Here is a 14766-nt window from a genome sequence, read left to right as displayed (position 1 = left end):
CAAGCATGCTAGCGCTAGGCTACACTCCAGGCCCTGGGCCCAAGCTTTTTTTTTTTTTTTTGCCAGTCCTGGGCTTGAGCTCAGGGCCTGAGCACTGTCCTTGGACTTTCTCAAGGCTAGAGCTCTACCACTTGAGGCTCAGCACCACTTCCGGCTTTTTTTTTTTTACTATGTATGTAGTACCGAGGAATCGAACCCGGGTCTTCATGCATGCTAGGCAAGCACTTTAACCACTAGGCCAAACTCCCAGCCCCGCTTTTCTTTTTTTTTGCCTATCCTGAGCCTTGAAGTCAGGGCCTGAGCACTGTCCTTGGGCTTTCCTCAAGGCTCTACCACTTGAGCCACAGCACCACTTCCGGGTTTTTTCTATGTATGTGGTACCAAGCAATCAAACCCGGGTTTTAATGCATGCTAAGCAAGCACTTTAACCACTAGGCCAAAGTCCCAGTCCAGCTGGAGCTGAGCTTTTAAAGGTAACCACCACACAAGCTGAGTGTGATGGCTCACACCTGTAATCCTAGCTACTCAGGAGGCTAAGATCTGAGGATTGAAGTTCAAAGCCAGCCCAGGCCCTAAAGTCCATGAGGCTCTTATCTCCAATTAACTACCAGAAAACCAGAAGTGTTGCTGTGGGTACAGGGGTAGGGCGGTAGCCTTGAGCTGAAGAGCTCATTGGGTGGTCAGCCCCGCCTCCCGGGCACACCTGGAGCAGCTGGGCACCACTGAGGAGCACGTGGCCAAGCGGGGTACACAGCAGTTCCCGCTTCTCTGAGGTGTGTGAGGGGAGATAATGAAGATGGTGCTCCCTGACCCCCAAGACCTCAAAGCCCTGGAGGAGAGGGCTGTAGAGGCAGCCCCGCCCTGGTGAGAGCAGGGCGCAAGTTGCCCAGTGCAGGCCAGCTGGGGAGCAGCGGCGCCTCCCCCTCCCACCTCTCCCCTGGCGCATGGGGGCTCAGAGGAGTGAGGCTGCAGTCCACAGGGGTCCTCAAAGAGGGAGAATGGCTCACCACATGCCCCAAACCAAGGCTCCCCAATAATCCTTTCCTTTCAGTACCAGCCTGCCAGCACGTGTCAGAACACTCCTGCAGAAACACATCCAATTCTTCCTCAGAAAGGCTGACACAAACTACAGGCAGAAAAGAACAAGTGTGCTGCGCGGGCCAGGCGCGGTGCAGAACAGACTCCTCGGGACTGACTTTGGAATACCTTCCGGAGATGCTTAACATCTTTATCCAACAAATAATCTTTCTGGATCTTTCATCTTTCTGGCTTTTTCCGTTTATGTGGTACTTAGAAACCAAACCCAGGGCTTCATGCATGCTAGGCAAGCACTCTACCGCTAAGCCACAGTCCCAGCCCCCCTAGTTAGTTTTTGAATATGTTTGAAATGTTCCATAATAAAAACATAGCTGGCGCTGGTGGCTCATGCCTGAAATCCTACTCAAGAGGCTGAGATCTGAGGATCATGGTTCAAAGCCAGCCCAAGTAGAAAAGTCCAGGAGACTCTTATCTCCAATTAACTACCAAAAAAGCCAGAAGTGGTGCTAGCCTTGAGCTGAAAAGCTCAGGGACAGCACCCAGGCCCAGAGTTCAAGTCCCACAGCTGATAAAAAAACAAATAAATAATAAAAACATGCTTGTGGGGCCGGGAGTTTGGCCTACTGGTTAAAGTGCTTGCCTAGCATGCATGAAGACCAGGGTTCGATTCCTGGGTACCACATACATAGAAAAAAGCCAGAAGTGATGCTGAGGCTCAAGTGGTAGAGCTTTAGCCTTGAGAAAGTCCGAGAACAGTGCTCAGGCCCTGAGCTCAAGCCCTGGACTGATAAAAAAAAAAAAAAAAAACATGCTTGTGGATTGGGATGAAGGCATATACATGTGGACTTCTGTTTTAGACTAAAAACAATGTACTAGTAAGGATTCTATTCCAAAGCATTTATTGCTCATTAAAAATCAAACTGTACGCAGTTGCCCTTCAAGGAGGAACTGTGCCTCGCTCACCACAGTCCCACACAGCCTGCACAGCATCCCCCGCTTCCCGCCATCCCCCTGCCTGCGCACCCTCCCCATCCTCCCCATCCTCCCCACCCTCCACCCCGTGGCTCCACAGCTCAGCCGTAAATTCTGTCAGCACTCTGAGGAGCGGCGCTGATCCAGGCCAGGCCAGTTACCTTGAGCCCAGACACTTCACCAACAGCCGTACATACTCCAGATACATAGAAAAATAACACAGTTAGGATTCATACAAAGTAGAGCTATATAAAAACAACCTCACTACAAGAAATGCACCCTCCATCCAAGCCTACGGATGGGGAAGTGCGTGTTGAGGAAAAAACATTTATTTAGAAATGCTGGGTGGGAAGGCAGACAGCGCTCCAGCTCTGGCTCTGAGAACTTCAGTCCGCGAGCAGGCATTTGCTCCTTCCTAAGCTCCGTGCAGCTCCTGCAGGGCTTAAACGGCCGTTCCTCTCTCCAGGTTCTGCTTGATCTCGGCTGTGTACTTGCCATAGAAACGCTCGGCTTTCTTGTTGAACTTGGCGTTCCTCTCATTAATGTAGTCAATGTCAGCATCGTCGTTGTAGGGGCGTCTCCGGCTGTATTTGTCTCGCTTCTCAATTCTGGGGAAAGGAAACCAAGTGCAAAGTCAGAAGTGTCTTGACCCAGCAGTTCAGAACAGAATCGCTTCCTCAGCGGGAGCCAGAAGCAAATTCAAGTGGAAAGTACTAACTGGCAGCAGACCAGGAGGGAGCAGGGCCCGGTGCCCACTCTCACCGGAGTGCTCTGGAGAGCTCCGGCTCAGATAGGAGTTGTGGAAGTGAAATACAACTTAAGACCATTATCAGCCAGTTACACTACCGCTCACAACCCAACAAATGTATGCATGTGTGTGCAGGCCTCACCACATGCACTGACTCAGTACACATTGCCTGCTGCCATCTCAACAGCAGAGACAACTGGTGTACAGTGACTACAACACTCTGCCTCTTCACACAGTGGTAAGGACTCCTGGAGAGTGGCTTTCTTTAGGCCTAGCTCCTTTGATCACATCTACTACAACGGGGATCCAGAAGGGTGCCCATCCCTGAAGGTCCATGGGTTGGAGGCTGGGTCCCCAGGCCTTGGTGTGTTAAGAGATCGGGGACCCAGGCAAAGTCAGGTCACTGGCAATATGCCTTGAAAGGGCTACTGGAACCCCAACTCTCACACCTTCACCCTGCTTCATAGACCAGGCTCAAAGCACCTAGACAAGCAACATGGCCTCAAGTCTGAAGCCATAAGCCTTCCTGAGCCAGTGCAATGGCTTGGGCCTGTAATCCTGGCTACTCAGGAGGCTGAGATCTGAGGGCCAAGGCTCAAAGCCAGCCAGGGCACTAAAGAACACAAGACTCTTATCTCCAATGAACCACTAGAAAATGGGAAGTGGCACTGTCTCTTCAAGGGTAGGGAGGTAGCCTTGAGCTGAAGAGCTCAGGGACAATGCTCAGGCCCAGGGGTAGGGCGGTGGCCTGGAGCTGAAGTGCTCAGGGACAGCACCCAGGTCCAGAGTTCAAGCCCCATAACTGACCAAAAAAAAAAAAAGAAAAAAGAAACCCTTCCTCCTCTAAGCTGTATATCTGGGGTGTTTTGTCACAGGGACAGAAAGCTGACTGACACATTTCAGTTGCATCCCCATTCCAAACCACATGGACTCCAGCCATACTCCAAAACTATTAGGCATTAGGTCAGGAGTGTCACCTCTGTTTAATTCATGTGAGCACGTCACACCCAGACACACGAGACCCTCCTGAGTACTTACTGTTTCTCCAGATCTATGACCATTCTATCAACCTCCTCGGAGGTTGGCACGTGAGTCCCATGAAGAAGACTGTTGGATGTTGGGAAAAACTCCTCTCCACTGAAAGACAGCAAACGAACTGTGTCAAGTACACCAGATTCACATCTTAAACCAGACTACCATGCAGGGTGAGCAACAAAATAAAATACATACATATAAGCCAAGCACCGGTGGCTCACCCTATAACCTTAGCTACTTAGGAGGCTAAGATCTAAGGATTGTGGTTCAAAGGCAGCCCAGGTGGGGAGGGATGTCTGTGAAACTCTTATCTCCATTAAACTACCAAAAACCCCAGAAGCGCAGCTGTTGTTCTGGTAGTGGTGCTAGCCTTGAGCAAAAGAAGCTCAGGAATAGCAGGCACCAAGTTCAAGACCAGAGACAGGCACATAAAAAATTAAGAAAGAGGCCAGGAGTGTGGTCTAGTGGTAAAGTGCTTACCTAGAATGCAAAAGTACCTGGGTTCAATTCCTCAGTACCACATACACAGAAAAAGCCAAAAGTGATGCTATGGCTCAAGTAGTAGAGTGCTAGCCTTGAGAAATCCCAAAGATAGTGCCCAGGCCCTGAGTTCAGGCCCCGAGTTCAGGCCCCGAGTTCAGGCCCCAGGACTGGAAAAAAAAAAAATAAGATACACACACACATATGATTGATGATAGATAGATAGATAGATAGATAGATAGATAGATGGATAGATAGATGGATGGATAGTGGGATATGTTTATACTGTGAAAGAGTGGGAAGGAAGGGAAGGAAGTGAGGATTAGCAAGAACGAAGAAGCCAGGCAACAGAGGCCCACACCACTAGCTACTCAGGAGACCACAGTTCAAAGGCAGGCTGGGCAGGAAAGTCCATGAGATTCTTACCTCCAGTTAACCAACAAAGTCAGAAGTGGAACTGTAGCTCAAAGTAGAAGAGTGCCAGCTTTGAGCTAAAGAGCTCAGGAACAGCATAGGCTCAGGGCACAGGCCCTGATCTCAAAGCCCATGATCAACCAAAAAAAGAGCTAAGAAAACGCCTTCATCTTTGGATAAATGAAGCAATGGCCAGCAGTGAAGGCTTCATCAAGATCACAAAGCCTGGAATTAGAACCTCCAAGCTCAGGCTTCTTCTCTTTCCACTGAACAGGGGTCTATACATATAGCCCACCACACACATCTGCCCTGGAGAATACTTTTTTTATGCCAGTCCCGGGGCTTGAATTCAGGGCCTAAGCACTGTCCTTGGACACTTTTTGCTCAAGGCTAGCGCGCTACCACTTAAACCACAGTGCCACTTTTGGCTTTTTCTGTATATGTGGGAATCAAACCCAGGGCTTTGTGCATGCTTAGTGAGCACTCTACCAGTAGGCCACACTCCTGGCCCCCTGGAGTGCGGTGCTCAGGCCTACCACTCAATATGGCCTGGCAAGAAGCTCTTAACACTCAGTCTCAGAAGGTCCAGCTCAACAAGAAAGCAGGTGACTTGCTCTTTGGAGAGCAACGAATGGTGCTGTCACCACAGAAGCCATCCTTAGAGGTTCTCACTGAAGCCAGCAGTAGTAGTGTGTGCAAGCACAACCCCTCCACACCCTCACGAGGGAGAGTCACTTTAGGCCTGCAGACTTACTGCTTTTCCCTCAGTCGTTCATAGGCTTCCATGTCAGGTTTGATCTGCTTGGTCAACCGATGATACTGGCGCAACTGGGCAGCGGCGTAATCTAAGAAGCAATGAGAATCCAGATGACACACGTCCTTGTGTGGACATTCCTACTGATTAATTTTACCACAAGGAAGAAAAATAGGCAGCTGACTGAAGGGCAGTCTGTTTAGGCTCTGCATTTTTCATAGCCTCGTGAAGAGGCAGGGAAGAAGCACAGGGCCATTGCTCCATGACCCAGAAACTCTGCTGTGTAACAGTCCTGCTGAGCAAAGTAAGTTCAAGGGGTCACTTCTACCTGAAAACCCTAGGTCAGGGTTTTTCCTCTTCTTTTTCCTCTCCCATCTCTCTGCGTCCTCTGCACTGATCTCCAGCAACTTCACTTTCTCATAGTCTTCCCCTCTCGCTGCGCATTCCTGGAAACAACAGCAACACAGGTAGATTGGCAGGCTCACATGTGCCTGGATTATAGGTGACCAACTACTGTGACTATTTTAAATCGGGAACAATACATGTGTGCGTGCGAGAGAGAGAGAGAGAGAGAGAGAGAGAGAGAGAGAGAGAGAGAGAGAGAGAGAGAGAGAGGGGGGGGGGGGAGGGGGGAGGGGGGAGGGGGGAGGGGGGGAGGGGGAGGGGGGAGGGGGAGAGAGAGAGGGAGGGGGAGAGGGAGAGAGAGAGAGAGAGAGAGAGACAGACACCCAGGCATAGGGCACTAGCCTCAAGCTGAAGAGCTTAGGGACAGTCCCAAGCCCAGAGTTCAAGTCCCACTACCAACAACAAGAAAAAAATAAAAGAAAGAAAAGAACAGAACAGAACTAAGGGTCTGAAGCTTAGCAGGAAAGTGCTTTATTACTTGATCCATGCCTCCAGCCCTTTACGCTTTTCTTTTAAATGATAACTATATGAGGAGAGTTTGGGAACCTGTTATGGTACTTTAGCAAGAGCAGAGCATACAAAAGTTACCAAGTGTCTTTGTAATGATCAGACCCTGCTTTAGATGTGTTGCCTGTATTACCTCAGTGAATTAAAATTTTTCTCAAATAATTACTATTGGAGTCCCCATTTTATATAGGCACATACAGGTGAAATAATCTGCTCACAGTATGGCAGCAGGTAAACAGCAAGTAGAGCCTTGTCAACATTCTCTACCTTAATAAATTAAGAGTATGGTGGGAGAAATGGCTGATGGACAATGACGTATTTCCTCACCTTTTTCTTTTCTTCTTCCTGGAGTTCCCACTCCAAACGCGCTTTCTTGGCTTCCCAATTTGCAGGCAACTTAAGTCTTTTATCTTCTTCCACAACTTCTTGGTGATTTAACTTACGAGCTTCATTCTGAAAATAAAAATCAAAACACTATCAGACCCAGGCAGAGAGTCCTAAGCCTGCACTCAGAGGCAGAGGCATGAGGATCATGGGAAGTCCAATGAGGCTGGGCTAAACAGTAAAGCCCTGTCTCAAAGGTAAATTTAAAAAAATCAGTAATGAGACCAGGAGTGTGGCCTAGTGGTAGAGCGCTTGTCTAGCATGCATGAAGCCCTGGGTTTGATTCCTTGGCACCACATACCCAGAAAAAACCAGAAGTGATGCTGTGGATCAAATGATAGAGAACTAACCTTGAGAAAGCTCAAGGACAGTGCCTAGGCCCTGAGTGTAAGTCCCAAGACTAGTTTAAAAAAAAAAAAAAAAAAAAAGGAAGAAAATTGAAAATGAGGACTGGGAATGGCTTAGTGGTAGATGCTTGCCTAGCTTGCATGAAGCCCTAGATTTGATTCCTCAGTACCATATAAACAGAAAAAGCCAGAAGTGGTGCTGTGACTGAAGAGTCTACTAGAGTGCTAGCCTTGAGCAAAAAAAGGCTCAAGGACAGTGCCCAGGCCCTGATTTCAAGTCCTACAACCCATCAAACACAAAGAAACATCTGGGATATAGCTCAGTGGCAAAGCCCTTACCCAGCAAGTGAAATGTCCTGGGTTCGATCCCCACCACCAAAAAAGTGTCTCAGGCCCCAATCAACCTTAAACGTCTGGAGACAAAGTAACTCTCCTACTGACACTTCACAATTTTCGTCCCTAACTCTGTATGTTTCCCTGATAAAAGGAGCAGTTTGTGCAAATCATAAAGCAGAGAGGCTGTGAATAAAAGATTCCTAAATCAAGCCCAAATAAATCAGCTTGGGGGAAGGGAGAAAACCGGGAGGACAAGTAGACAGGTGTTTCACAAGTTCTCAAAGTGATCTCAGCGTGCCGAGGACTGCGAACCGCAGGGCCGGCGTCCATCCCCGGAGGTCGAGGCGCGGAGTTCTCCATGTGGACCCCGCGACAAAGGCGGGCGGGCCCGACCCAGCCGGGGGTCAGGTCCGAGCTGGCCTCGCCCACAACTCACTCGCTTCAGGTGCAGCTCCCGGAATTTGCGCAGTCTCTGTTCCCGCTTCTGGGCAGCCAGGTCCTCGGTCGCCGTGCCGGGCTCCTCCTCTGGGCGGCCCACCGGCACCTACGGCAAAGGGGACCGGGGTCAGGCAGGGCTCGGCCCAGCTCCTCCCGCGACGCCCGAGCCGAGAGCAGGAGGATTCCGGCAGACCGGGCCCTTGACTTCCACCCGCAACTCCCGGGGTCGAGTACCGTCCTGGCTCAGCACCCAGTTCCGTCTTTGTTTCTGTTCCTCTCTCTCCGCAGAGGCCGGATCAACAAAATCCCCGAAGGAGGGCTGACAGCACCCACCTTTTGGACGTCAGTCGCAGCCGCCATGACCGCCGGCCACTTCCTACTTCCGGCAACAATGTGGAGCACTTCCGTAGGCCCCTGTACAAATTCGCGGCTCAAGCCCCGCCCTTTCCTGACGTCGGCAGGAACGTAGGACCAATCCCTGCCCCTTTTAGGGACAAGCTGGTTTCTCATTGGACAAGGTCATGCGCAGCCGCAAGAGCCTCCAGAGAAACAGAAGCTTGGAACCTGTTGCTGCAGTAGCCATGCTAATGTTAGCAAAATACAGTGCGGAGTGGTTATCTCACAGAAGAACGTGAAATGATTGTGTCTGAACTAGAAGTGAAAAAATCGTCCTCCAAATGAGACCATAATACAAATATAAAATGTAAAACACTCACAAACTTTGAAGTACACAAAACTTAATTCTAGCCAGGTGCCCATGGCCCAAACCTGTAATCTTAGCTATTCAGGAGGCTGAGATCTGAGGGTCAAACGTTCAAAGCCAGCCCAGGCAAGAAAGCCTGTAAGACTCTTATCTCCAATTATCCACCAAGTAGCCAGAAGAGCTCAGCTACAATCCACTGGTCCAGTGGATGTTGAAATAGTAACAAGATGGCAAGAACAGTATGGTTAATAAAATATTCATATATACTCAATAAGCAGATAATGCACGGTAATTAGACAATGAAGCTGTTCTGTATTAGCACAGAGTGTTTAGGGAAAGAAAAATACTCCTGGATATGCTTGCCATTGACAATTACTTCCTCTCTCACCCTGCACCGATGGCTCATGCCTGTAATCCTAGCCAGATCTCAGGAGGCTGAGATCTCTAGATCACAGTTGGAAGACAGCCTGAGCAGAAAAGTCTCTGGGAGATTCTTGTCTCCAGTTAGCCACACAAAAACCAGAAATGGAGCTGTGGGTCGGTAGGGTGCTAACCTTGAGCAAAAATGCTCAGGGAGGACCAGGAGTTTGGCCTAGTGGTAGAGTTCTTGCCTAGCATGCATGAAGACCGAGGTTCGATTCTTTGGTACCACATACATAGAAAAAACTGGAAGTGGTGCTGTGGCTCAAGTGTTAGAGCTCTAGCCTTGAGAAAGCCCAAGAACAGTACTCAGGCCCTGAGTTCAAGCTTCAGGACTGGCGAAAACAAAAATTGCTCAGGAATAGTACTCAGGCCCCAAGTTCAAGCCCCACAACCAACAAAATACACTCTCTCTCTTTCTCTCTCTCTCTTTCTCTCTTTCTCTCCCCCCCCCCCCCGCCCCTCTGGGAAATGAAAGATCATTTACTTCTTCTACCAGTCCTGGAGTTTGAACTCTGGGCTTGGTCATTGTCCTTGAGCTTCTTTAGCTCAAGGCAAGCACTCTACCACTTGATCCAATGCTACTTTCAGCTTCTGTGAGTAGTTTTTTTGGAGATTAGTTTTCTGCCCAGGCTGGCTCCAAACTGTGATCCTCCTGCATAGCTAGACTGACAGACATGAGCTACCACCATCTGGCTTTTTTTTTTTCTTGATCACTCATAGGGCTTGAATTCAGGGCCTGGCTGCTGTCCCTGAGCTCTTTTTCTGAAGGCTAGTACTGTACCATTATGAGCCAATCACTGTTTTTGAGTGCTTTATTAGAGATGAGTCTCACGAACTTCCTGCCTGACTTCTACTTTCTCAGATCTCAGCATCTCAAAAGGATTATAGGATTATAGGCGTGAGTCACAGACACCACTTTTTTTAAAAGAATTTATTAACGTTGATTTTTACATCATATTTTAAATGACAAGTTTAACATACAAGTGTTCAAGAAGGGAATCTCTAATTACAATCACTGGGACTTAGTATTTAGAACTTAATCAAAATTAGGGTTTGTATGTCATAGAAACACATTAATTTATGAAATAAAACATTATGTCTATAGAGTCATAGGTTTTTATGTCTATATAGTTATATTTATATTTCCATTACCATGTCCATAGTTTTGGGTATGCAGTTATTGAGTCCTCACTCTTGTACTCTTTGGATTTAATAGCCACATATTAAGGATACCATGTGCCTTTTGATCCTTAGGTCTTGACTTGTCTCACTCAACATGATTCGCTCTAGATTCATCCACTTCCCTGAGAATGCCATTATTTTATCTTGTCTGTTGGCTATGTAGAATTCCATTGTGTATATATACCACATTTTCTGTATCCATTCATCTGCAGTAGGGCATCTGGATTGTTTCCATCACCTGGTTATTGTGAATTGTGCAGAGATGAACATAGCTGAGCAGGTGTCCTTATCATATCTTGGGTTATGATGTTCAGGGTAGATGCCCAGAAGTGGTATGGTGGGATCATAGGGAAGGTCTATTTTCAGTTCTTTAAGGAACCTGCACACTACTTTCCAGCAGTGTAGTAGAGTTCCTTTTTCTCCACAACCCCGCAACTGTCATTGTCTGAGTTCAAAATCTTGGCCATTCTTGTTGGGGTAAGGTGGTATCTTAGGGTTGTTTTTATTTGCATTTCCTTTATGACCATAGATGAACATTTTCTCATATGCTTTTCTGCCATTTTAATCTCTTCTGATAAGTCTCTCTCTCGTTTGCTTGCCTATTTAGTGAATGGTTTACTGGGTTTGGGGGAGATTAGTTTCTTGAGTTCCCTGTAGATAACTGGATATTAAGCATTTGTCAGATGTATTGTTGGTGAATATCTTTTCCCCGTTGGTTGGCTGTCTCTCTACTTTTGCGACTATGTTTTTATCTGTACAGAAACTTTTTATTTTTAGGTAGTCCCATTTATCGAGTCTCTCTCCAATCTGTTGTGACCCTGGGATTCTGTTCAGGAATCTTTTGCCTGTGCCTATGAGTTCCAGTGTCTCTCCTACTTTATCATGTAGCAGTTTCAGAGTTTCCGGTCTGACGTTGAGGTCTTTGGTCCACTTTGAGTTAATGCTTGTGCATGGTGAAAGGCTAGGGTCAATTTTTAGTTTTCTGCATGTGGCTGTCCAGTTTTGCCAGCACCAATAATTGAATAGACTGTGTTTGTTCCCCTGTATATCTCCCCTGTGTCAAATACAAGTTGCCTATAGGTATGTGGTTCTATTTCTGGGTCTTCTATTCTGTTCCACTGATCTTCTGGTCTGTTTTTGTGCCAATACCAAGCAGTTTTTGTTATTATGGCTCTATAGTAGAGTTTGAAGTCTGGTATTGTAATACCACCAGCATTGCTCTTTTTGCCTAGAATTGTTTTGGCTAGTCTAGGTCTTTTCTTGTTCCATATGAATCTTTGGATTATATCTTCTATTTCCATAAAGAATGTCTTTGGGATTTTGATGGAGATTGCATTGAATTTGTATATCAATTTTGGCAGTATAGCCATTTTCACTATGTTGGTTCTCCTTAGCCATGAGCATGGGATGTCTTTCCATTTCCTAGTGTCCTCTTTATTTTCTTTCATTAGGCTTTTATAGTTTTCATTGAATAATTCCTTTACTTCTTTGGCACAGACACCACTAAAAAAAAAAATGAGCTGGGAGTTTGGCCTAGTGGTAGAGTGCTTGCCTAGCATGCACGAAGACCTGGGTTCAATTCCTCAGTACCACATACATAGAAATAAGCCGGAAGTGGTGCTGAGGCTCAAGTGGTAGCGCTCTAGCCTTGAGAAAGTCCAAGGACAGTGCTCAGGGCCCTGAGCTCAAGCCCAGGACTGGCAAAAAAAAAAAAAAAAAGTTAAATGTTAAATGTACCTCTACTATCAAAAATCTATCAAAAATATGTCATATTTAGATCCTGTGTATAAGTGTGTGTGTGTGTGTGTGTGTGTGTGTGTGTGTGTGTGTGTATGTGCACACCAGTACTGGGATTTGAACTCAGTTTTGCACTCAGTTCTTTTTGTACAAGGTTTGGTCCTCTACCAAGTGAGCCACATCTTCACTAATGGCTTTTTGGTGATTAGCTGGAAGCATCTCATGGACTTTTCTGCCCAGGCTGGCATAGAACCAAGACTCAAACCCTAGAATCCTAGCCATTGAGTAGTTAGGCATGAGGTATCCAGCCTAAGTCTTCCTCTTTCATTCCTTTTTTTTTTTCCTTTTTATGTGCCAGTCCTAGGGCTTAAACTCAGGGCCTGGACACTGTCCTTGGACACTTTTTTTTTTTTTGCTCAAGGTTAGTGTTCTGCCACTTGAGCCACAGCACCACTTCTAGCTTTTTCTGTGTATGTGGTACAAAGGAATAAACCCAGGGCTGCATTCATAGTAGGCGAGCACTCTACCATTAGACTATGCTCCAGCCCTCATTACTTAATGACCCATTTCCTACACTATCAACTATCCTGAAGTTTTTTATTTTTAATCAAGTTGTGAAGACATTTACACAGACAGCTAAGGAAAATTTCCCTTGTTCAAATCACATGCTTGCTACCTCCCAAGATCGTGACCAAATATTAACAGGAGATGTATATCCAGAAATACATATGCAAGTCGACATTTTGTTCATAGGATCAAATTTCTCTTCCAGGCCACTTTGTCAAATAGAATGTTCTATAATATATTCTATGACTTATATTTGGCAGTAATTCAGCAATTTTTCCACATGGATATTGAGGACTGGCTTTTGTTGTTCTTTTTTGGCTAGTACCAGGGTTTGCACTCTCAGGGGGCATGCTACAGCTTGAGCCACACCTCCGGTCCAGCTTTTGATGGTTATCTGGGGGATTCTCTCTTCTGCCCCAGCTAGCTTCATATCTGGACCTGCCTCATCCCCCTCTAGCTCAGCCTACAGCTAGGATTACAGGTATGAGACATCAGCACTTGGCTTCCGTGTTGTTTCTGTTTTTGCCAGTCCTGGACTGAACTCAAGGCTAGTGCTCTACCACTTAAGCCACAGCACCACTTCAGGGGTTTTCTGTTTTTTGTGGGTCATGGGGCTTGAACTCAGCCTAGGGGCCATCCCTGAGCTCACGGCTACTGTCCTATCCCTAGACCTGGGCATTGTCCCTGAGGTCTTCAGCTCAATGCTACTGCCCTACCCCTGGAGCCTCAGCGCCACTTCTAACTTTCTGGTGATTAATTGGAGATGTCTCAAGGACTTTTTAGTGCCTGGGCTGGCTTCGAACCCTGATCCTCAGATCTCAGCCTCCTGAGTGGCTAGGATTACAGGTGTGAAAGACCAGGCCTGGCCACTTCTGGCTGTTTCTGTATATGGTATGGAAGAATCAAACCCAGGTCTTCGTGCATTGTAGGCAAGCACTCCCAGCACCCAACTGTTTTTTAAAGTACTTTAGAGAGCTGTTCAGCCTCATCACCTCTAGAACAGGATCAAAAGATGGGAACTAAATCGAATGCCCAAAGGCCAATGACTTACCATGCCTCTGTAATGGAACCTCCATAAAACAAGTGTTCAGATTTTAGGCTGGGGCATAGGGTATGCATGCCCACACAAGGAATACAAACCTGACTTCTAGTTTTCATCCCACAAACTTCACATGTATTCGTTGTAAGCCAGTAATAGTTGTTTTCCAATTCCTTGAACCTTTATAGGCAAACTATGAAAACAAACCAAGAAGAGAAACCCCATCATGCAAATGTAGATAAACCTGGGGAGTCATTTTTTTTTTTTTTTCTATGTATGTGGTACATACATAGAATTGAACCCGGGTCTTAGTGCATGCTAGGTAAGCACTCTACCACTAGGCCAAACTCCCGGCCCTGGGGAGTCATTTATATGAAGGGGATGGAGGACAGTCTGGTAGGGTTGTTTTTAATGGTCCTTACTTCCAAGGTCATAAATTTTGGACACTGGGTAGTTACTTGGTGTCAGAAATGTGGAAGCCAAGTGCTGGTGGCTCACGCCTATACTCAGCAGGCCATTTTGGTTTTTTTAGCCCTGGGTTTTTTTTTGTGGGGGGTCAGTTGTGGGGCTTGAACTTGGCCTGGGTGACGTCCCTGAGCTCTTCAGCTCAAGACTACCATCCTACCCTTGAGCCGAGCCCCACTTACCATTTTCTAGAGGTTAATTGGAGATGTCTCAGGTCCTTTGTGCCTGGACTGACTTTGAACCTTGATCCTCAGATCTCAGCCTCCAGAGAAGTTAGGATTACAGGCGTGAACCAACATGCCTGGCTGAATCCTGGGGTTTTAACTCAGGGCCTGAACACTGTCCTTGGACCCTTTTTACTCAAGGCTAATGCTTTGCCACTGGAGTCACAGTGTGCTACTTCTGGCTTTTTCTGTGTATGTTACCGACAAATCAAAACCAGGGGTTCAGGGCCAGGAGCATGGCCTAGTGGTAGAGTGCTTGCCTAGCATGCACAAAGCCACAGCTTCATTCATGCTAAACAAGCACTCTACTACTACGCCATACTCCAAAGCTAAGATCTAAAGATCATGGCTCAAAGTGGTAGAGCACTAGTCTTGAGCAAAAGAGCTTAGGGACACTGCCAGGACAAGTTCAAGCCCCCCAACTAACTAAAAATGTAATCCACATGAATTAAGGCCCAAGTCCCATACTGATTTCTTGTATTTGGATTGGATATGCCTTCTAAGATGCCTCTCTAGCATCTCTATTTAGCTTCTCTATTGAAGAATGATTCACTAGGCAAAATACACA

At 46.9% G+C, this 14766-nt stretch overlaps 1 protein-coding gene across 1 annotated transcript; it reads right to left on the bottom strand.

Moving 5' to 3' along the window:
- Positions 1 to 2275: 2275 nt before the first annotated feature.
- Syf2 (SYF2 pre-mRNA splicing factor) lies at positions 2276 to 8280 on the bottom strand. Its single transcript, XM_090335538.1, has 7 exons — positions 8192 to 8280; positions 7857 to 7964; positions 6681 to 6806; positions 5770 to 5887; positions 5442 to 5532; positions 3797 to 3895; positions 2276 to 2618 (listed from the first exon to the last, which is right to left on the bottom strand). The coding sequence occupies exons 1-7, from the start codon at positions 8216 to 8218 to the stop codon at positions 2453 to 2455; spliced, it is 735 nt and encodes a 244-aa protein (XP_090191664.1). The 5' UTR covers positions 8219 to 8280; the 3' UTR covers positions 2276 to 2452.
- Between the last annotated feature and the right edge of the window lie 6486 nt (positions 8281 to 14766).

The sequence above is a fragment of the Megascapheus bottae genome, chromosome 6, assembly GCF_031878675.1.
Source record: "Megascapheus bottae isolate mThoBot1 chromosome 6, mThoBot2.hap1, whole genome shotgun sequence".
Classification (NCBI taxonomy): Eukaryota; Metazoa; Chordata; class Mammalia; order Rodentia; family Geomyidae; genus Megascapheus; species Megascapheus bottae.
This window is presented reverse-complemented; position numbering and strand designations above follow the sequence as displayed.